This window comes from Meleagris gallopavo, chromosome 33 (assembly GCF_905368555.1).
Source record: "Meleagris gallopavo chromosome 33, MGAL_WU_HG_1.1, whole genome shotgun sequence".
Taxonomy (NCBI): domain Eukaryota; kingdom Metazoa; phylum Chordata; class Aves; order Galliformes; family Phasianidae; genus Meleagris; species Meleagris gallopavo.
The window spans coordinates 160,072-183,049 of record NC_139437.1 but is presented as its reverse complement, the minus strand read 5'-3'; the positions used below and the strand labels follow the sequence as shown (position 1 = coordinate 183,049).

General features: G+C 52.1%; 2 protein-coding genes across 3 annotated transcripts; one reads left to right on the top strand and one right to left on the bottom strand.

Annotated features, from left to right (window-relative positions):
- Nucleotides 1–68: 68 nt before the first annotated feature.
- Nucleotides 69–20,385, bottom strand: LOC109364594 (uncharacterized). Of its 2 annotated transcripts, XM_085214777.1 has the most exons (12): nt 20,268–20,374; nt 12,569–12,825; nt 3,829–7,278; nt 3,433–3,477; nt 2,958–3,251; nt 2,226–2,264; nt 1,953–2,048; nt 1,855–1,879; nt 1,644–1,703; nt 1,502–1,557; nt 820–851; nt 548–705 (listed from the first exon to the last, which is right to left on the bottom strand). In XM_085214777.1, the coding sequence occupies exons 3-12, from the start codon at nt 3,899–3,901 to the stop codon at nt 688–690; spliced, it is 738 nt and encodes a 245-aa protein (XP_085070903.1). In that variant the 5' UTR covers nt 3,902–7,278; nt 12,569–12,825; nt 20,268–20,374; the 3' UTR covers nt 548–687. The 2 variants fall into 2 exon arrangements, with proteins under 2 accessions (XP_085070902.1, XP_085070903.1); XM_085214776.1 differs by lacking the exons at nt 1,502–1,557; nt 1,644–1,703; nt 12,569–12,825 and having other exon boundaries at nt 69–705; nt 20,268–20,385.
- Nucleotides 13,617–21,990, top strand: DHDH (dihydrodiol dehydrogenase). The gene is made up of 10 exons (XM_085214763.1): nt 13,617–13,948; nt 14,041–14,152; nt 15,610–15,773; nt 16,668–16,923; nt 17,435–17,559; nt 18,056–18,206; nt 18,514–18,660; nt 19,152–20,748; nt 20,986–21,219; nt 21,471–21,990. The coding sequence occupies exons 1-7, from the start codon at nt 13,802–13,804 to the stop codon at nt 18,624–18,626; spliced, it is 1,068 nt and encodes a 355-aa protein (XP_085070889.1). The 5' UTR covers nt 13,617–13,801; the 3' UTR covers nt 18,627–18,660; nt 19,152–20,748; nt 20,986–21,219; nt 21,471–21,990.
- The last annotated feature ends 988 nt before the right edge of the window (nt 21,991–22,978 follow it).

Here is a 22,978-nt window from a genome sequence, read left to right as displayed (position 1 = left end):
CTGTGGTGAGATTGATGATGCAGTAAAGTGCAGTTTGTGTATTTGCATGACATACCTTTATGCTCCAATTTGGCATATCTCTGATATTTTATTGATAGCGTAGGTGTTCTGTACATAGGCAAGTCATAAATCTTATTCTGCTAGATGTAACATGACAGCAAACCCCATAAACACAAAGAGCCCCACGTTACACCCCAGCAGCCCTCTGCAAGGAAACACAGTGGCCGTGACCCAGCCCTGGTGCCCGTGCCACGTTGCAGCCTATAGAGCTCTGCTGTTGGTCGTCTGCTGCACAGGAGGCTGGAGGGGAAAGCAAAGCCCTGTTCCTGCAGCTGCAGCCTGCAAGCCCTGCACAAGGAGACTTGAGGTGCACCAGAAGGAGCCACGCACGCAGGAAGAAGCAGGCGGGAGATACTCAGCAAAAACAAGAGCAGATTTGGGGCAGCACTTTCTAGCTAGATGGACTCCTTCTTCTTCATAATTGTTGGCAAGATTTCCCCCCTCCACTTTCTTGCAAACTCTCAGAAATGTTCTTCCAGCCCCTCAAATAGAACAACTGCTGGAGCTTCTGAGCAGGAACCACACAATTGTGGCAGCAGCAACAAGGGGCTGCAGTTCTGCACAACAGGGGGGAGGTGTTTGCAGAAGTCAGAGAGGAGAGTGTGATCTGTGGCTGGAGAATGTATCTCATGATTTGCCATTTTTCTGCAAGCAAAGAGAACGTACGACAAGGAGATGCATGAGAAGGTGTACAAACAATAACATGAGATGTCTGGGGAAGGTATCACTTCATTTGCAGGGGGAAGGGCCCCAACTCACCCTGTCCCTTTGAAAGTGGACAATGGCAGCATCTGTGGGGGAAAAAAACACCGTGAGTGCTCAGTACCAACATGGGAAGGGAGGAGACCCACCATTGGTTTGGGCAGCAGATCCTGGGCTCTGATCTGACTGCCCAACCCCGTTTGCCCACTCTGTGCAGGAAGATATGGAGGAGCAGAGATGTTGGGCTTTGGGGGAATTTTCCCATTGTTGGAGGCATTGTCTCTCTTTACACAGCACATCTCCGCCTGCTGCTCTGCAATGAAATTTGAGCTGCAAACAGAGCGAGGTGCATGCGTGGTGGGGTTGCATCCCAACCTGTCCCCAACCACAGCATCCTCTCTTTGTGGCTGTCCGTGCTTGTTGAGCCATTTCTCCACTGCTGTCTGTGCACACAGACACATCCTCCAGTGTGGGGCTGGGCCTTGGGCTGGGCTTCAAACAAACACCACAGGGAGGAGAAATGAAGAAAGTGGAGCCTGAAGTGTGAGACCAGCAGCGTCTGAAGTGTGAGACCAGCTGCGCATGTGGGATTTGTCACCATGAGCACTGGGATGAAAGCAGCATGGAGAAATTGTCCCTTGATGAATTTGTTTTGTGAGGAAAAGGAGGAACTGGTGGGTTTGCAAATGGAAATCCAAGGGAAAGGGATCCCTGTGGTCTGGGCTTGCCCAGCACTCACATTGGATTTCTCCGTAGTCAGTGGCTTCCATCTGCTGGCTGGAAACGTGCTGCTGCCTGGGGTGGAAAGGGAAATGAATTTGGGCTGTGTGTTTGGTGGGAAGTGTCCAGGATTGATATTCACTGGAATGATGGCTCCTTACACTGGGCATTGCGCTTGATCCAACCCCACGGCAATCTCTCCTCCACCAGGTGCCCAGGTTCTGTTGGAAATATTCCCATGAGGAAAAGCTCTCCTCCCCAACATAATGGAAATCCCATCAAATCTTGGGGCAACCCACAGATCATACTGCCCTTCACAGGGTTCCAGCTGCGCCTAAATCCCCCACCCCTGACCAGACCATTACAGCTCACCTTCGGCATCTCTCCCTGCAGGCACCTGCAAGAAGAAGTGTCCCACATCAGAGCTGTGACGGCCTCATGGATCCCTCACAGTTCCCACAAGACCCCACCTTTCTTGGTGGTCCAGAAGGTCGCTGCAGAAAGGAGGAGGATGATGGTCACTGATGCCACCACAGTGACTGCGGAGGCCAGCTGGTTGTTGGGGTCTGGGAACAGAGAGGAGGGATGGGGAAAGAGAGCTTGGGGTTGATGGAGTGTGGTAGAACCCGAGGGGAGTGATGAGGACATGGGAGTGTGATGAGGATGTAGTGATAGGATTGGAGAAAGGAGAAGGGGAAGATTGGGATGCATGGGGACAGCAGGAGTAAAGGGGAAAGCCTCACCAGCAGTTGCTGTCCCTTCCGTGGAGCCGGACACATGGCCTGTTGGGACAAATGGATGGGCTGAGTATCCCTTGAACTCTCACCTCTGCATGAACACGGCTCCGGAGTGCACTGGTATGGGGCACGGCTTACAGCCATTGGAAGGAGTCCACTGAGCCCCAGAGACACGTGGAATGATGCGTGTTCTCCTCCACATGGGTATCGATTAGACCTTGTGGATAAGAAAGGACTAGTACGTTGCTCTGCCTAGATGGGATGGCAGCATCCCACTTGCAAGACTGCAGCCTGCATCTCCCTTACTGACACCATCAAAAGGCACTTTTTGGTGGTTTTGTTGCAGGTGGAGACACCCGGATCCCAACGCACACCAACATAGGGCCATCCCCACACCATGGCCACAGCATCATATTCTTCCTGAGTACGAACTCACACCATAAGGAACAATCTCACACCTGGAAATCGCTCCCATTTTCCTTCCATACGCTCATAATGATATTGCAATAATCCTTGAAGCATCCTTACCCAGGCTTCAAAGGCTCCATGGCCACACCCTATCTTTTCTTTCTCTTCCTGGGCACTGCAGACCCCCATTTCTGCAGTGTGGGATGGAGTCTGGATAACCCTTACAGAGCCTTCCTCTCTCTATAGCATCTCTTGCTGCACATGGGACGTCCATGTGACATTCAGTCCCACTGGCACCTCTGTCCCCACCACCCTGATCTCATGTCCCACCTGTGACATGCAGGTCCCACGGAGGACTGAGGGCAGAGCTCTTCAGACGGTCTTCCTCGTTCCTCTGCTGGTACAAACACTTGTATGTCCCACTGCTCCCCTCAGTGATGCTCAGCAGCATGGAGTTGATGACCCTGCCCTCTTGGGCTTTCATGCTGTACACCTCCAACCCATCCTTGCAGAAGACAATTCGGGTAGCAGGAAACTGGTTCTGAAGAACACACTGAGCCAGGACAACGTCCCCTTCCTGAGCACGGGATGCGTTAAGGAACAGGACTGGAGCCTGGAGAGTACCTGGAGAGATGGCACAGGGATTCCACCAGCATCATGAGTTGAAAAACACCTTGTATCCCAAGGCACGGACAATCAGCACTCCAGGGCTGGACACTGGGAATTCATTGGGAAAGATTCCTTTCCCTCTTCCCATTTCCTCCCACACGATGTCTTCATTTTCTGGACCCATTCTCACACTCACCTTCAGCCCTGGAGCTGCAGATGTCCTGGGTGCTCACACCAGAACCTGCACCGTGGGACAGAGAGGGTTTTGGTTAGGGGGACAATGTCCTGCTCACCCACATCTTCCTGCCCATGTCCCCATTGTGGAGTAGGAACAATCTCATCTGTGGTTTGCATACTGCATCTCCTCCATCTCCTTCTCAGCATACCCAAGCCCAGTTCAGATGTGTTTTCAGTTCCAGATGCAGTCCCCTCAAATTCAAATTCAGACAGCATTCCTAAGTCTCAAATTTTTCGGACATGCCTACATGCATGTTCCTTCTCAGCTTCACTCTCAGCACCACCCCAAGAATTTCACTGGTGGGTTTCCTGCTCCACGCAAGGTTCTCTGCTCCCCACAGCATCCCCAACTCACCAAACACCAGCAGCAGCAGGAGGGCAGCGACACGAGGACACTGCGTGGCCCATCCCGCCTGCACCCACATCATTTGCAGATCGCTCCTCCCGGCGCCTGCTTTTCAATGAGCTGGATGCAGATGGTCACAGGTTTGTGTTGTGAGCCGTGGACCCATCCTGTGGTGCTTCTGCAGCTGACGGAGAGTTATTCACAGCGAGAGGCTGTGATGCTGCCTATGGTGCATCTGTTGTGTCAGCAGAGACACCGCTTTTATTTCAGTAGAGACCTCAGCATGGTCCGCGTTTCCTGTTTCCTGAAGGGAGGAAACTTCTCCCTTCTCCCTCTTTTCCCCACATCTCCTTGCTGATCATGGCCTCATTCTGCATGCAGTGTCCCTTTGGTCTCTGGGGGTCAGCTCTCCTCCTTGCTCTGTCTCCTCCCCACCTTCCGACCACCCCCAGTCTATCACAGAGTCATCAAAGAGAAAGGTTTGATTTGGAAGGACCTTAAAGAGAATACAGTTTACCCTAGAATCATAGAATCCTACGGCCCATCCATCCCATCCCTGAGCACCTCCAGGGATGGTGCATGCACTGCTTCTCTGGGCAGCCTGTGCCAGTGCCTCAACACGCACTGAATCAAGAATTTCTTCCGAGCATCTGACCTTAATCACCCCGCTTCTACTTTAAAACCTTTCTCTTTGTCCTGTCACTGTCAAACTGTGTAATCAATCACAGTCCATCTTGTTTACAAGGTCCCTTTACATACAATCTCTGTGTGCCAGGCAGGGCATCTCTAATGTTCTTTCCACATATCCCCACTGCTCCTTTACTCTTCAGACTGCATTCTCAGCCCAATCTCACCCTCCTGGGAGCATCCCAGCAGTGAGAAGCCTGGAAGCAACCCAATGCCTTGAGTGCTGCTGCACACTCCCCATCACCTGCAGAACTCCAACAGCAGGAAACTTCTTTGCACTCACTGTCACTGCTGTTGTCACCACAAGGAAATGCCATTGCAGTTTCATTCCTTGCAGTAAAAGTAAACTAGTGCCTCTCCCCACTCCTCTGTCCCACAGAACATTTTCTCTGGGCTCACAATTGAGAACGTGTCCCTGCTTGGATGTAGGGCTGATGGTGAAGTCAAGGGGCAGAGCAGGACCACGGCTGCGGTTCTGCTGTCTGCTCTGAGAACGGAGGAACTCAGCCACTGGGAGCTCTGGCCCTGCATCAGCCCATGGAGGTGATCAACAGAGGGCTGGACGCAATCTGCAGACCACAAAACGTTGCCATGTGTGAGAACTCACTCTGTGGTGAACCGTCTGTGTGCTCAAAATCAGCAGGTGCTATTTTTGCATCCCCGTTCTTAGTGCTCTCTGGCCTGGCCAGACTACAGCTTTGTGCAGACAGTAACACCTCTTCTGTTTAGAAATGAGAACTTTCCTCCCACACAAGATTCACCCGACCGCTCCTTCAAAACGATGCATTTCTCCATGATGCTTTGCTTGTGTGGAGCTGGGCTTGAAGCAGCATTTCAGAGAGCAGCAGCTGCACATCTCCAGTCTGAGGGACCAAAAGCATCGAGGTGTGTGAGTGCAGAGGGCTGATGAGCTGCAAAGAACATCAGCTGTTTGCACCGCATGACCGCAGTTGCTTTGCTCTGGGCTGGACGATGAAGACAGGCCGAGTGTTTCCACACAGCTTGGGAAGGGCTTGAGATCTGTGGGGCAGGATTCCCCTTGTGTTTGCCCATCTTCCAGCTGGTTTTTGATGAAAGGTGCTGTAAGTTGACTGGTAGCAGCACTGAGCGTGTCAATTCAGGCAGAATTTCTCTGCTCTCAGTCCCCCAGCTCAGGGCAGTTATTGCACAGCATGGACGAACAGTGAGAAAAAGCAAAGGTTCCGATTGTGTCGCAGCCAGACTGTGATCCAAACACCTACAGTGATACCCAAAAGCAGTCTGGGGATCATTTATCAAAAATGCTCTTGACCTTCTGTACCGTCTGCTAATGCAGAGATCTACCATCTGTTGATTTGCTTGCACCGAGTCTTTAGAGCACTCTCTGAAGTGCTGCCATATTTGATGTGCTTTATCTCAAGGCAAGATGAATTATTAATCTCCTTATCAATCTGAGTCCAGAGGTAAGGAATGTTAATGGTTACAAGTGTTGTTGTGTGTTTTGAGATCTTCTTTAGTAGACATTATCTAAAGGGCTTAGTTTCACACAGTGTCTAGAATTCTCAGTTGCTGAGGCTCCTCTGTTCCCTGGATGAGCTCTGCAGATTTGGTTGAATTTTGATCAATCAGCTGAATATAAAATCATAACACAGACTCAGCCTTTACATAAAAGGACATGTGGCACTGGCTCAGTGCTTAGAAGAAGATGGTGGAGATGATGCTGTCTGTTAAGAGCCCACTGACATAGGATGGGTATTGAAGATCTTGTTGTTTATAGCAACCATCCTGTCAGGGAACAGGAGCAGGACATAAAAGTCACAGCTGCCCCAATTCGCAGGGACATCAGGCACCTTTCACACTGTCATATCCCTTCCTTTATGATTTCTCAGGAAGGATCCATTGATTGGGAATGAATTCAGAAACAAGAAGAGATTTATTTCACAGTTAGTAGTAAGGATTTTTTGCCCACTTCTTTGCCTTTCTATCCCTTGACTTTTGAACTGATGTCTCATGTGGTGCAAACATTCCGTCTTTCTGAGGTCCATCCAGGTAATACAGCTGCTTAACTGATCTACATCAGCTCAGGTCATGGAGGTACTCATTTCTTCCCTTTAGATGCAGGAGGGTTTGTGTCTGATAAGCACACCTGTGAATATTTAAGGCTTCTATGCCCCCATGTGAATGAATTTCAATGTTATTTTGCACTTATGCATCACACGCTGGAAATATTCCATCTTTCCAAGGTCCATCCAGGTAATACAGACACTTAACTGAATAAATACCTGTTTGTTACAGAGGTACTTATTTTATCATCATTATTTGCAGAAGGGCTTGGGTCTGATAAGCCCTGATGCAGACACCTGTGAATATTTAAGACTTCTACGTCCCTGTGTGAACAAATTTCAATGTCATTTTGAGGAATCTGAGACCCACATAGAAATCATGTAGCTGCCATGGGATTGTCCATGAGATAAGGAAACCCGAAGACTATACGGAGCCCTTGAAAAGCAAAAACACAGCCTTCAAAATCTAGAGAATCAGACCACTGGGGGGTGTGCAGCCCACTGCTTGGTTTGCTTTCATTTTCACTTCTGTTCTGCCCTTTAATCAGTCACTGACATGATGACGAAACAAAGCCAGTCTCTGTGACACAGAGGCACAGGAGATTTCCTTAGTCCTCTGAGTTGGTGAAGCACTGAGCACCGAACAGAATGTCAAGAAAAGGGAATTGATAACTTCTTGGAAATAGGATTATGATGCGATCCCACACTGCAGAGCACCACAATTCTGGTTCTAGTAGAAGAAATATCAGAGGTTGAATTTAAACATCCACATGAGACATGGTAATGAATCCCTGTGTTGTTGCCTACTTTGCATGACCAGCTCTCATTTCTTTAATTATTGTTCTTTGGTATGAGATTCTAGCTAGCATGTCCTTTCTAAGCCTAAAATCTGAACCTCAAACGTCTTGTACCGTGCTTACTCTCTAAGTTTATGCTTGTGTTCTGTACCTGCATCTTAAAGCCAGCGCTATGAAAATCAGAAATAAGAGAATGCATTTTTTGAGAGGGAGAGACCAATATTCCTTATCACCTGTCATTTGGTGTCTCACTGATTGCACCTCTTACTGTTAGCTGTCACTAGCTGTGGCAGGAGAGAGGAATGTATTTATAAGGACAGGTGGCTGAATAGTGCTGGGCTTTTAAGAGGGCAAAATACTCCTCTCACTCAGATGCCAAACGTTTTGGGGAATATAAAATCCAGTAAAACCATTAGTTGTAGTGTTTTCTCTTCCATCTTATGGGACTCTTCCTTCTTACATTCACCATAATTGCTTATAGCGTGAGCTGCGTTTGTTCCTAATAACTCTGCAATATAAATGAAGAGTAACACAAGAACAAATTAGAGGAATAAATGTGAAAATACGTTGAAGAAATACCAAAGGAAATTACATGAACAAAGTGAAAAGACAAAGAAAGTGAAACCCCGTATCAAGAATGTTCCTAATATGTTCTGGGGGTGTTTTCAGTTTAAAAGCAATTGGGAAAAAAATAAAAGAGATTGTAGAGGGTGTGGTTACAGATAGTGGGGCACAACAATCAACTGGTCGTTGTGTTCAGCATTTAAAATGTGCCTCCACCATCACTGCTTTTATGCATGTCAATTAAAAGGGCTCCACAAATTTACTCCTCATTACGAAGAAGTGGGGCAGATATTGTCAATAAATAAACACCAAATAAACAGCCTGTCTCTAAATTCTGGTCCTAGATTTGTTAGACTTGTTCCCTAATTGATCTTGACGGCTCCAGTTTTGCCTTTGCATAAAGCAAGGAGGAAGAAAGCAAAGGCAGAAGAAACATCTTCACAGAGCAGGAGGAATGTGAGCTGCTCCTTCCTGAACGTTGCACTGGTTCAACAGGTTCCCAGCTGCAAGCAATTAGCTTCTGCCTAACAAACACAAAACTTTCTAAGCATAAATCAAGTCTCAGTGTCCACGTCACCATCAGAATGTGGCCACACACACCGAGATGCCCCGTGTACACTCAGGTGAATCAGCTTTGTGGAAGGGGCAGTAAGCTGCGTCCTTGGAGGAAAAAAATAAAAAGAAAAATCATGTTTGAGTTACTGTTCATGAGAGAATAACTGGGGAATAAGCATCAACCAGCAGCACATAGCCTTGTTCTCTTCAGAGAACAGAGCCTGAAACTCAATAAAATTGTGTTGGTTGGTTTCTTTTTCACTCGAGTGTAACACACATCCCCTCACTGCATGCCAGGAATTTGGAGGGTAGTGCTGTCCTTTTTTTTCACATCTGATTCATGTTTATGAACTCCTACAGGAGAGTGGAGTGACAGTGAGCTTTCCTACCTGCTTTTCACACTGGGAGGATCAGCAGGACCCATGGTCAAGCACAGGAATGACTGTAGTGGTGCTTGAGACCAACAAACCTGTATTACAGCATACATTCACAGGCCAAACCTGAGTTTCAGTGGGGCTCCTAGATGCTAACAGGAGCTGCAGGGGCTTAAAAGGTGTTGGTGGGTATGAGTGTGGAGGGTCCAGCTCATTACAAGTTGCTCACTGCTCAGTTTCATCAACTGTGCAAGATTTGGGCCCATCCCCACTTGGCTTTCCAGAACATGCAGTCTATATAAGCACTCCCTTGGGACAGGAATTCATACAAAAGGCAAAGTAAGAGCAAGCAGCATTTTCCCTCTCATTAGAGGAGGAGGTAGGATGGGGGCTGTGTGACAAATAGGCTCAACTGCTGCATTGACATATGTGTTGTTCAGGTGCATAACCCACAATAAGCCTCAACGTTACAATTCCTTGACCTGGAAAACTCACGAAGATTAGAACACCAGGCGGGTGCTCATTGAGAATAGCACACCAGGTAGGTGCTGATTAAGAGCAGAACACCAGGTGGGTGATGTCAACCATGACCACAAATAGAAGGGGCACAGATCAGGGACACTCGGCCTCCTGAAATCCTTTGTCACAACCCGAGGAGGAGTTCTGTCACTGGTTGTAAATGAGTCTGGGGTCCAGGTGGTCGTCTTGCCTCCTCCAACGTGGCTGGGGTATGGCTTTTACCATGTGCAAGAGCAGTGGGTTGGAGGGGCTGTAGGTGGTCTCTCTCTCTCCCTGCCCAAACAACTGCCAGTTAACCAAGTATGCAGACGTACTTTGGGAGATTTCTCTCTCCCCTCTAAGCTCCCATTGTTACTCGACAGATCTTCATAGTTCTACAAGATCAGATGCACTGGAGAGATGTTACTTCAACTTTAAGAGGCCTCTCCTCCAACTGCTTCTCAGAGTGGTGATCTCATTTCACTTTTAGGCAGCATTTGGGACATTAGCCCTCTTGCTTCTCAGTCTCTTACAGCATCCCACAACAATTAATACAGTCACAGTTAACAGGGGTCTTGATTGCTCCTTCCCTTGTAGGTACAGAGAATTCAAAGATGAGGAGGATGGGATTTTCTGAGTATAAAATTTCAGTGGTGCTTTAAGAATGAGAACTACTTGTCCCATAGGCAGCAGATCAGCTAAGACTGGTTTTCCCCGTCGTAATGCTTAGTTAACTAATTTGAATCCATAATTCAAGTACAAAGTGTTTTTACTCGTTGCTCTTAAAGGTGCGCTCCTTTCATCCCAAAGATTTGCATTTACTTAAGCTAAATTTGTGGACCATGAGAAAACTGAACCTATCCTGGTACAAAGAAGAGTTGAATGGAACGCACCCAACTACAGTGGCATCAATCACAGGAAGTAGGACAGATAGGAAGGGTCCCATCCAACCCAACCTTGAGCATCTCCAGGGGTAGGGTACCCACAACCTCTCTAGGCAGCCTGCACCACCACCTCACCATCTTCTGAGTAAAGAATTCCCTCCTAACACACAACCTTAACCTCCCCTCTTAGTTTAAAACTATTATCAGACCATATAATCAGTCGCTCTTCATCTTGTTTATAGTCTCCTTCTAAATACAGCCTCTTGATGCCAGACAGGGCGTTGTTCTGCATTTTTCCCCTGTGCCCTTGCCCATTTGACTCCATTCTCAGCCTCATCTCACTCTTCAGGGAGCACCCCAGTACTGAGAAGCAACCCAGTGCCACCAGTGCTGGCTCACTGCCTTATAGAACACCACCAGCAGGAAGCTTCTTTCCACTTTATATTCCTTTTGCCATCACCACGAAGAAACTTCTTTTAAATTCTGCGCAGCAAAAAATGACAATGGTAAAGCTGTGCCTCTCCACGCTCCCCTGTCCCACAGTTTCTGTAGGAGCACAATATGACCAAAGTTTCAGTAAAAATAAAACAGAAACAAAGAAGCTGTGCGTTTCCATTCCCTTTTTTCTTCATAAAGGTTGTGACTGGGACTGGGATCCAGGCAGAAGGAGAACAGACCTGTTGAATCAGTAGCTGTGTGGATGGTATTGAGCTCAGGGCTTTGAGTTCTATGATCTAGAACGTCCAACCTTCTACACTGAGCAAAGAGGAATTGTCATGGGCCATAGATCACTCCAAAAGTAATGCCTCCTGTTTATTCCCTCGGAAACTACAACGATGAGCACAGTAACTCTGCTTGACGGAGCAAATTCTCAGCTACAAAGCAATATTTTTCATCAATCACCACCACCAGCTATGCATTTCCACCAGCAATGAACAAGAGGCTGCACGCCATGTTTGTCAAAACCTCCACCAGCAGGACTGACCCACGGGTTTTGTCACCACTGCTAAAGTGCACCACTGTGCTCACATCCTCTGCTGGGTCTCCAATAACATTCAGCAAGCAAGGGACATTTCTCTCTGCTAACAGAGGTCTGATGAAAGCCTAGCAAAAAGACACGACCAAATATTTGAGTTGGATATCCAACTGCACATTCCGTCTGAAAACTGGCAGATCATGTATTTATATCAATTGAAAATGCAGTCGCAAATGTAAATCTATTAATTTTTATTTTTTTTTCCCCGATTTTGAAGACTATTCTCAAATTCCCGTATCAAAACATGGAAAGCATGGATGCATATTTTTTCCACACCAGACTGTGTTCAATCAATGCATCAAAATGCATTTGCCATGACTTGGTTTGGTGCTGCACTGTGCTCTCCCCACGCCGTGGTTTCAGCTCAGACTGTGCCCACGGTGCAGAGAGATGAGTGGTTGAGACACTGGCCGTGGGTTGTTAGTGCCTGCCTGGTGATGTACACAGAATGAAGAGTAAGCAGGAGGAGGTGGAAATCCTGCTGCAATTAGGAAATGATGACCTAATTGCTAACGCAGAAGGGTAGTGGGATGACTCACACAACTGGAATACAATGATTGAGGGCTCCAAGAGTTTCAGAAGGGATAGGCAAGGTAGGAGGGGTGGAGAATTGCCCTCTGTGTTAAAAAGTGGATAGACTGAGAACAGCTAGGGATGTGAAAAACAAGGGATTCTACAGGCACACTGGTCAGCAGAGACAGGCAAAGGAGAGAGTACCCCTCTGATGGGTGAGAAGGGAGAACTGACTAAAGCAGACATGGAGAAGCCTGATGTAGACAGTGAGCTTGTTGCCTCGGTCTTCACCACGTTCCTACACCTCTCGTGTCCTTGAAATTCTGGACAGGGGTCACAGGAGTGAAGCACCCCCCACTGTAAGCACACAGCAAGTTGGAGAGGCTGGATGATATGCATCCCAAGGTTCTGGAGGAGCGGGGTGATGTGGGGGCTGAGCCATTCTCCATCGCATTTGAAAAGCTGTGGCGGTCAGATGAAGTCCCTGGTGACTGGAAAAAGGGAAACATCACTCTCAGTTTTAAGGAAGGGAGAAAGGAAGACCTGGGGAACCACAGGACGATAAGCTGCACCTCTGGGCCTGGGATATCATGGAACAGATCCTCCTGGAGGAGATGTTAGAGCACATGAAGAGATATTAAAGTGAGTGATCCAAGCCAGCCAGGGAAGGTTCGTGCCTGACCAATCCAATGGCCTTCTATGATGGAGTGACAGCATCAGTGGACAAAGAGAAAGCAACTGATGACATCTACCCGGAATTCTGCAAGGCCTCTGACGTGGCTCTGCAGCACATCCTTACCTCTGAATTGGAGAGGGATGGATAAGGAATTGTTTGGATGGTTGCAGCCAGAGGGCTGTGGTCAATGGCTCTGCGTCCAGTTGGAGGTCAGTGATACGTGGTGCTCCCCAGGGGTCCATCTTGGGTCCGGTACTCCTGAGCATCTTTATCAGTGACGGAGATGATGAGACCGAGTGCATCCACAGCAGTTTGCTGATGGCAACAAGCTGAGTGGTGCAGATGACACAACAGAAGGAAGGGTTGCCATCCAAAGGGACCTGGGCAGGCTCAGAAAGTGGGTCCATGTGAACCTCAGAGAGCTGCACTTGGGTTGGGGCAATCCCAGATACGTGTACAGACAGAGAAAAACTCCTTGTGACCATCCCACAGGTAAAGAGGAATACATGAGAGGACCTCATGTGGCATTTAATGATTCAGTTTAGGCAATCAAATTCAGCCCACTAATGTAGAAGGAATGAGGTAAAGGTGAGGCACGAAGGAGAGCAGCATTTGCTTCTGGGAAAAGAAATGTGACATTCCATGAGTTATTATTGCCAGACCTGGAGAGCAACCCCTGGAATCTGAACACGGGAATGCCTCTGTGCTTCCATCATCACCCAGGACACCATCAGGACCCTGCTGGGACCCTCCCACCATTGATGGGGAACCCCCCAACACATCTTAGGGATATAGGGTGGGGTCCGAGAGGGGCTGAGCTCCCCCCACCGTTACTTATTGTATTTATTTGTTAACCTCATCAGTAAAAGCCACAGTTTTCAACACATTTTGTTGCCTGTTTCTTTATGGGGGGGAGGAGAGGGGAGGGGTTCCCAAACCCTTTGGTTCCCCCTATCGACGAGGAGGGGCAGAGTGTTGGCCACGCCCCCTCCTCCTCATCAGCATACAGGCTCCATCCACATCTCTCCAAAACAACCCCCACCCCTGGGACAGCCCTTTGGTTCCCCGCCCTCTGACCCCCCCCTCCAGCACCCATTGGGCTTCCACCACCACCCAACCCTGGGGGGCCCCAATCAGGTGCTGCTCCGCCCCCCCACCCCGCGCCCATAGGGCTGTCCTGGGTGAGAGGGGAGTGTTGCATGACCTCCCCCCCCCCCAAGAACTGCTGAAAGCCACCAGGATCCCATTGAACACCATTAGGATCCTACTGGATACCATCTGGAGCAACACCCCAGGATCCAGATAGACACCCCTGCATACCACCACTGGGACCCCCCCCCCCACCTCCAAGGAACAATGGAGACTGTGACCCCCGAGGAGCCCACTCAGTCCCCCCCAGGTACCACCTGTCCCCCCCCGACCCGCTGGGGCATCTGTTCAGCTGGCAAAATCAGCCACGACTTCCTGGTGGCCCTGCGCACATTGCCCGCCGAGGAGCACCTGGTGGGTAAGGGGGTGGATCCCGGATTTGGGGAGGGGGGTCACCCCATTGGACCCCCCCCCCATCACCCCCTGTCCCTTCTCCCCCACCCCAGGCTGTGGCTGTAGCAGCACGAGATTTGTCCCGTGCCCAGCAGTATGCACAGCTGCACGGGGTGGCACGTGCCTATGGGAGCTACGAGGAGCTGGCAAGAGACCCCCAAGTGGGTGAGTGGGGTTGGGGGGGCGGGAGGGAAAACCCTAAGGGGACAGGGGGGTCACCGCCCCACAGGACCGTGGGATGCTCCATAATGAGGCCGGGACCCCCATGGGATCACTGGGATTTGGGTGGACATCGCGCTGTCCCCTCATGTCCCCCACTGTCACCAGATGTGGTGTGTGTGGGGTGAGGAGTGTCCTCGTGTCCCCACTGGAGTTCCCCTGTCCCCAGTGAGGTCTCTCTGTCCCCAGTGGTTCTCATTGACCTTACTGGTGTCTTTCTGTCCCCAGTAGGGTCTCACTGTTCCCAGTGGGATGGCATTGTCCCCAGTAGGATCTTACTGTCCCTACTGGTGTCTCACTGTCCCCAGTAGGGTCTTATTGTCCCCAGTAGGGTCTCACTGTCCCCAGTGGGGTCTCCCTCTCCTCACTGGTGTCCCCTTGCCCCCAGTGGAGTCTCACTGTCCCCAGTAGGGTCTTATTGTCCCCAGTAGGGTCTCACTGTCCCCAGTGGGGTCTCCCTCTCCTCACTGGTGTCCCCTTGCCCCCAGTGGGGTCTCACTGTCCCCAGTAGGGTCTTATTGTCCCCAGTAGGGTCTCACTGTCCCCAGTGGGGTCTCCCTCTCCTCACTGGTGTCCCCTTGCCCCCAGTGGGGTCTCACTGTCCCCAGTAGGGTCTTACTGTCCCAAGTGGGGTCTCCCTCTCCTCACTGGTGTCCCTTCACCCTCTACTCATGTCTCACTGTCCCCAGTGGGGTCTCACTGTCCCCAGTGGGGCTTCCCTTTCCTTACTGGTGTCCCCTTGCCCCCACTGGTGTCTCTCTTCCCCAATAGGGTCTCATTGTCCCCAGTGGGGTCTCCCTCTCCTCACTGGAGTCCCTTCACCCTCTACTGATGCCTCACTGTCCCCAGGAGGGTCTCACTGTCCTCAATGGGGTCTCCCTCTCCTCACTGGTGTCCCCTTGCCCATACTGGGGTCTCACTGTCCCCAGTAGGATCTCACTGTCCCCAGTGGGGTCTCTCCATCCCCAGTAGCTCCCACTGTCCTCACTGGTGTCCCTTTGCCCCCTACTGGTATCTCCCTGTCCCCACTGGGATCTCCCTATCTTCACTGGTGTCCCCTTGCCCCCACTGGTGTGTCCCTGTCCCCAGTAGGGTCTCATTGTCCCCAGTGGGGTCTCCCCGTCTCCAATGGGTCCTTCTGTCCCCAGTGGTATCTCGTCATCACGGGCATCCCCTCGGCCCCACTGGGGTCTCTCTGTCCCCACTGAGGTCTCTGTCCCCATTGGGGTCTCTCTGCCCCCAGTGCTTCCCCTGTCCAAATGAGGTCTCTCCCCACCGTTATCTCACTGCCCCCAACGGGTCTCCCAGTCCACAGTCAGTTCTCCTCGCCCCTTCTGGGGTCTCATTCTCCCTAACGGGTTTCTCCTTGTCCCCACTGGTGTCTCCCCATCCCCCCGCCCCAGACGTGGTGTACGTGGGCACAGTGAACCCGCAGCACCTGCCAGACACCCTCCTCTTCCTGCGGGCGCGCAAGGCTGTGCTGGTGGAGAAGCCAATGGGCATCAGCGCCCGCGAGGCCAAGGAGATGGCAGCAGCTGCACGGGAGGCTGGCGTCTTCCTGATGGAGGTGAGCCCTATTAGTAGTGGTCCCAGTAACCTCAGTGCCCCATAACGCCATTCCCAGTACCCCCCAGTCCCTCCCAGCGCCCGTAATCCCATTCCCAGCCCCTCCCAGTGCTCACACCTTTCACCCCAGGGTTTCTGAATACATTCCCAGTCTCTCTTAATCCCCTGTAAGTGTCATTTCCAGTACTTCCAGTCCCTCCCTGTGCCCATCATTCCATTCCCAGTCTCTCCATTATATTCTCCAGTCCCCCATTATGCCATTTCCTGTGCTCCCAGTCCCTCCCAGTGCCCATACTTCTCCCCAGGGCTTCTGGACTCATTCCTAGTCCTTCCCAGTGCCCACAGTCCCTTTTCCAGTGCTCCATGATCCCACTCCCTCCCGGTGCTCCTAGACCCCATAACCCCACTCCTAGTCCCTTCCAGTTCTCCCAGTCCCCCTTAGTCCTCCCAGTCCTCCATAACACCATTCCCACTTCTCCCAGTTCCCCATAACCCTACCCAGTCTCTCATAATCCCATTTCCAGTATTCCCAGTTCCTCCCAAAGATCCCAGACCTCACTAACTGCACATAACCCCACTCCCAGTCCCCCACAATCCCAGTGCTCCCAAGTACTGTGCTCCCAGTCCCTTCTAGTCTCATATAACCCCACTCCCAGTGCTCCCAGTGCCCCATAACCCCATTCTTAATGCTCCCAATCCCTCCCAATGATCCCAGTCTCTCCTAACTCCTCATAACCCCATTCTCCCCAAAAAAAGTTTCCAGTGCTCCCAATTCCTCCCAGTCTCATATTACCCCACTCCCAGTGCTCCCAGTCCCCCATAACCCCATTCCCAGTGTTTCCAGTCCCTCCGAGTGCTTCCAGTCCCTCCTAGAACCCCCATTCTTCCTTCCCAGGGCTTCTGGACCCGTTTCTTCCCAGCCTGGAAGCGGCTGAAGGCACTGGTGGATGAAGGGGCCTTGGGGGAATGCCGGGTGCTGCAGGGGGCCCTGGCTTTCCCCCTGAGGTCTGTGGAGCGGGTGCGGGAACCCAGCCTGGCTGGGGGGGCCCTCCTGGACCTGGGGGGCTATGGGCTGCAGATGGCCAGCGCCTTGTTGGGGAGGGGGTGCCCACCCCTACGGCTACGGGCAGAGGGCTGCCTGCACCCCTCAGGTAAGGGAGGGGTCCTGTGGGGTGTGGGGGGCTCTCACTGGGGTGAACGGGGTCCTTATGGGGGTGTTGGGAAGGCCTGGAGGGGTGTGGGGGATTTCTATGGGTGGGTTTGTTTTTTTTAGGGAGACCTATGAGCTGCAATAAGGGTGTATGGGGACATTATGGGATCTGGGAGGTCCTATAGGGGTATATGGGATCCCCATAGTGGCTGGGGGGGCCCACAACTACATAGAGGTGTATGGATTCCCTATGGAGTCCAGGGGGAGGGGGGGTCCCATGGGGGTGTGAGAGGCGGAATTTGTGTTCCCTATGGGGGATCCAGGGGCTCCCATAAGGGTTTGGGGTTCCAAAGGAGTCTACCTGCCCCCATGTGTGGCTGTGGGGGGGGTCCCAGGGTCTTCTTGAGGTGGGGGAGGGGAGGGTTTGCAGATGGGGGGGAATTTGGATGAGGTCACTTTGAGGGTCCCGTTGTCACAAATGGTGTCATTCTGGGGGGATGGGGGCCCAACAGGGGTAGATGAGACGGTGACGGTGACACTGCAGTACGAAGGGGGGAAGCAGGCAGCACTGACCGTGTCCATGGATGCAAAGATGCCAGGGGGGGCCGTGCTGGGGGGAACCCGTGGCTGGGTGGAGGTATGGGGGAGTAATGGGGGGGTAATGGGGGCACAGAGAGGGGTGGAGGGTGAGGGGAGGGCTGGTATGGGGTGATATTGGGGTCACTTTTAAGGGTGGGATATTGGGGTACTCTTTCAATGGGGGGGGAATTTTGGGGTCGGCTTCTAAAGCGGGGATATTGGGGTCTAATTTTAAAGCGGAAATATTGGGGTCTGTAAGGAGGGGGGATATTGGGGTCCGATTTTAAGGTGGAAGAGAAATTGGGGTGCACTGTCATGAGACGGAGGGTTTGGGGGTCTCCTTTTAAGAGGGGGATATTGGGGTCCGTTTTCACAAGGTGGGCATTTGGGATCCTAAGGAATGGGACTGTGGGGGGATTTGGGGGGGGGGGGGTGATCATAAAAATATGGGGGGCTTTGTGGAGGGAGCGTTTCAATGGAGAGGAATAAGGGGCAGAATGGGAAACCTGGGGGTGAGGGGGGGAGAGTCAAACTGCTGTTTTCCTCCCCTGCAGATCCCCAGCCACCTGAACTGCCCCACTGAGCTGATCTGGGAGGGCAAGAGAGAGGTTTTCCCCTTGCCTCCCCCCGCGGAACCCCTGAACTTCCCCAACAGCACGGGGCTGCGCTACGAGGCCCAGCACGTGCGGGAGTGCTTGCTGAAAGGTGAGTGGTGGGGAGGGGGGGGGGGGGAAGAATGGAGGGGGTCCTAAATAATGGGGGGGGTCCTAAATGATGGGAGATCCCTAAAATAATGGCAGGGGTCCCAAAATAATGTGGTGTCCCTACAAATAACACGGGAGGTCCAAAGTATTGGGGAGGAGGGAGGAGTTATCGCTAAAAGATGGAGGGGTCTCTAAATGATGGGGGGAGAGGGGGGAGTCTCAAATAATGGGAAAGTCCCAAAACAACAAGGTGGGGAGGTTCATAATGATGTGGTGAGGGGTGTCCTGCTCATCTCCTGTCCCTTCAGGGCTGACTGAGAGCCCCGTGATGCCGCTGGCTGAGAGCGAGCTGATTGCTGAGATGATGGATGAGGCACGGCGCCAGGTGGGAGCTGTAGGGCCAGGGGGCACTGCCCCATAACAGACCCCTCCCCCATCTCAGCCCCCTGCAAAACGTGAGCAGAATAAAGCAATCAACTCGCCTCGATGCATGCTATTTTTGGGGGTGGTTTAAGGGGTTTGGTTTTTTTTTTTGGCTACGGAACAACCAATAGAGTGGTTTATGGGGGTGTCCTCCTCTCCCCAGGGTGTTTTATGGGGGTGCTGTGTGACATCCCCAATACAAATCAGCCACCTGACAGCTCACAGCCCTTTATTCACACAGCAGCCATGACCCCAATCACTGTATTGGAGCCACTGGAGCTCTGCTGTTGCTCATTTGCCACGCAGGAGGCCGGAGGGGAACAATGAGCCCTGATATTCACTTTGCCCCATTGAAAGTGGGCAATGGAGAGAGGCTGTGTCTGCATTTCTGGGCACTCAGAACTACAGCAGAGGTCGTGTTTTCTTGTTCCTTGGGGTCAGCCTCCTCTCTCTGCAAAGTCGTCCACCACCTTTCCCCCTGCTTTGCCCTTCCTCACAGCACTTCACCCCATTTTTCACCCAGATTGGGCACAAACGACGGTGGGATGACACTGGGAATGCACAGACATCATCCAAAGCCTCCAGGGATGGAGCTGAGAAAGCAAAACTCCAATGGAATTGCGTCTGTCCTTATAGAGCAAAGCCAACAAGAAATTCCTTTGGGAGTTCATTTGGGGAAAATAAAACTAGCTTAGGGAATATCGGATCAAATCCAGCGTGGAGAAGTCTGTGGGATCATAGGATGGGAACTCGAAGAAGGCAGTGGGATCATAGGATCACAGAATCGCAGAACGGCCAGGGTTGGAAGAGTCCTCAAGGATCACGAAGCTCCAACCCCCTGCCACACGCAGGGCCACCAACCTTCACATTTCACACCAGCCCAGGCTGCCCAGGGCCCCATCCAACCTGGCCTTGAACACCTCCAGGGATGGACGGGGCATCCACAGCCTCTCTGGGCAGCTGTTCCAGCACCTCACCGCTCTCTCTTTAAAGAACTTCCCCCTGACATCCAACCTCAATCTCCCCTCCCTCAACTTCAAACCATTTCCCCTTGCCCTGCAGTTATCAACCCTTTCAAAGAGTTGATTCCCCTCTTGTTTGTTGGCTCCTTTCAGGTATTGAAAGGCTGCAATGAAGTCACCCCTCAGCTTTCTTTTCTCCAGGCTGAACAAGATGCCACGGGATGCACCCCATGAGAACCGTGAGGCTGCATGCAGTCACCTTCGATTGTGGGAAGAAAAATGGACGCCTCCAGAGCTCTCAGGGGTCCCCAAAGCACACTGGGAGGGGGGCTCTTGGAGGCCTGTGGGGCTCCAGTGTCAAACAGGGCATGGTAGGAGCCCTCAGGGGCACATCAGACAGCTTTATGTGGGCCCTGGTGTCCCGCAGAGCATGCTGGGTGGTTGCTGGACTCGATTAGGGAGCACTGAGACGGCCTGGAGCGCACAGAGGCCTCCTAAGGGCGCTTAGCGCTGTGCCAACGCCTTGGGGTGGGCCTGAAGGCCTTTATGGCAGAATAGAAGGCCTTCAGGGCACTGCAGAGCGCAATTATGGGCGTTCCTCAGCCTCCAAGGCCTTTGTGGCAGAACAGAAGGGCTTCAGGGCACGGCAGAGCGCAATTAGGGATCTATAGGCGTACCTCAGGGCCCCACCGGAGTGCACGCTGAGATTCGCAGCTCGCAGCCAGCCGCTCAAGTTCACCCCACTGCTGCCTCAGCCGCCCGGAAGTGCCCTTGAACGACTTCCGGAACCCGCGCAAAGAACAACCGGAAGTCGTAATCCGGAAGTTACAATCCAAAAATCACAATCCGAACGTCACGATCCGAACGCCACGATCCGAAAGTAGCACCCTCCCCTCCCCCTCCTTCCGGAAGTACCGCCTCCCCTCCAATAGGAGTGGGTTTATTGGGTAGCCACGCCCCCCACTCTGCTTGACAACCAATGGAAAGCCGTGTTCGGGGTGAGGCCCCGCCCCGCGCCTGGGAATTCCCCCCTCCCCGAAGGACGTCACCGCTGCCTTTATATGGAGAGGCGGCGGCGCTCGGCGCTCTGTTGCGCAGCAGCGATGGGACACAGAACAACAATGGAGCTGGATGCGGAGCGAGCAGCGCGAGCCTCAGGTGAGGGCTGGGGGAGGGTCCCGAAGGTTGGGGGGGGGTTTTAGACTCAGGAAGCTCCCAGACATTGAAGGGGGTCTGAAAAATTGGGGGGAACCCCCAAAATTTTGGGGGAAATCCCTAAATATAGGGAGTCCCATAGCCAGAGGGGTGGGATGGGGTATTTTTGGGGTCTGCCGTGGGGGTCCTGGGTCGATAGGAGGTTGGATATCCCCCTCATTTTAATGTTTTCCCCTTCAGAATATATCACCCCCCTGTGCCCTTCCGATGGTGGCTGAGGACCCCCTGCAGCCCCCCATTCTCCATGCCTTTTTATACCGTCCGGAGCCTGACGAGGATGATGATGATGAGCTGGGGTGGGACGCGGACCCCCCCGAGACCCCCCCGGCGGATGGGGACCCTCCCAAAATTGTGGAACCCCTTAACACCGAAGAACCCGTGAGCAACGAGGATCACCCCCGCAGCACTAAGAGAGTGAGTGCCACCTGGGTGGGGATTTGGGGTCGGGATTTGGGGGTTGGGTGAGATGGAACCACCCCCCCCCAGAACTGTGGGAACTCCGAAGGGAGGAGCCCCCCAGCATTACCAGAAAGCTGAGCGTTTGATGGGATGCGTGGGGGAAGGAGTCATGGGGCCATCCCGTGCCTCTTGCATCACCCGTGACACCATCAGGATGACATCACCCCCAACTTGCTGTTTTCTTTTTCCCTTCCCTCTTTCCCTAGGTACGGTTCAGTCCTCAGGTCCAGGTTTTCCTACTCCAGCCCCCCCCAGACCCCGATGCCCGTCGGGGTCCTTGGGAGACCCTGGCCCGTGATCGTCTGCGCTTCGCCCGCCGCTGTGCTCTGCTCAGCCCCATCCTCCAGCCCATCCTGCAGCCCTCACACCGGGAACGTGTTTGGGAAAGGCTACAGGAAGGAGAGAGACTCCAGGAACCCCCCTGAGAGCCCACTAGCGGAGGACAACCCCCTCCCACCCCCCCCAGGACCACCCTGCTGATGAGGAACCCCCCGACTGATGGGAAACCCCAGAACTCCACTTGTGGAATGGGAATACCCCAGTGATGGGGAGCACTTTGTATGCTCAGAGTGGGGAGAGGAGGGGGGGGGGGGGAACGGGGAAGTTTGATAATGGCTGACCTCCCCCCTCCCACTGTAATTTATTGATTTTCTTTTTTTTTTTTTTTTCCTTAATTTATTTTATATTTATTTTATTAAACCTGTAAAATAAACTCTTCTGCTACTATGTTCTGTTGCCTGTTCCTTTTTTTTGTGGGGTGTGGTTGAGGCTCTGAATTGGGGGGGTGGGAGTTGGGATTCCTCCTCTCTGTGGGGGTCCGTGGAACTGATGTGCAGTGAGAGGCAGCAATGGTGCACCAGGGAACTCCTCTCCCTCCCAGGAATATCCCTGACCCTCTTGGGTGACACCAGGCCCCCTTCCCCCCGGGATCCATTGGAACCCCTCAGGGGGCAATGGGGTCACTCTGGGTGTGGTTCACGACCTGCTGAATACCACTGGGACTCCTCAGAAAAACACCAGGACCCTCCCCCCCTTTATAATGCTACTGGGACCCCCTAGGAGCCATCTCACATCCATGGGCATGCTATTACGTATTGATGGTGCCATTGCTAGGAAAATGTTGCCCCCGCAGTCCGTCTTTCATCAGCCCAAAGTCAGAAGGCATCAAATCTGCACAATATAGTGGATGGATGTGGTGGGACAGCCAAGATTGGCAATTAGGCTCTACGGTCTTCAAAATGGCATGGGGGGGCCTGGTGGTATTGTGTTATAAGAGAGAGGTTGTCTTCTTCTCATGCCTGACTATGGAACTTTGAGCCTTGGGTTGCTGCGTGAGCATTTGTGGGACCCACCTGGTGCAAACGTTGTGATGTTCCAGCGTTGCTGCCATTGATTCCAGTGCACCGAAATACTCAGCGCTGTACACAGCTCCTTGGAATTAATCCTCTGTGTGAGCTGACTGAGATGCTATGCGTTTTGTGTTGTAAGTGAATATTGGTGGGAAAGTCCAACCTCTGCTGCCACACCACCAACGTCCACCTCTGAGGCTGTGGGTCAATGTCATAGGATGAGAGGCATCACTTTTGGAGCAGACCCCGTGCATTTTCAATGTATAACATATAAACCTCAGGTCCACGTTGAGCTGGTCTACCAGGCCCTGGAGAACCAACATGAAGAAAATAAGAAGGAGAAGTTATGAAATTGTGTTTTTCCC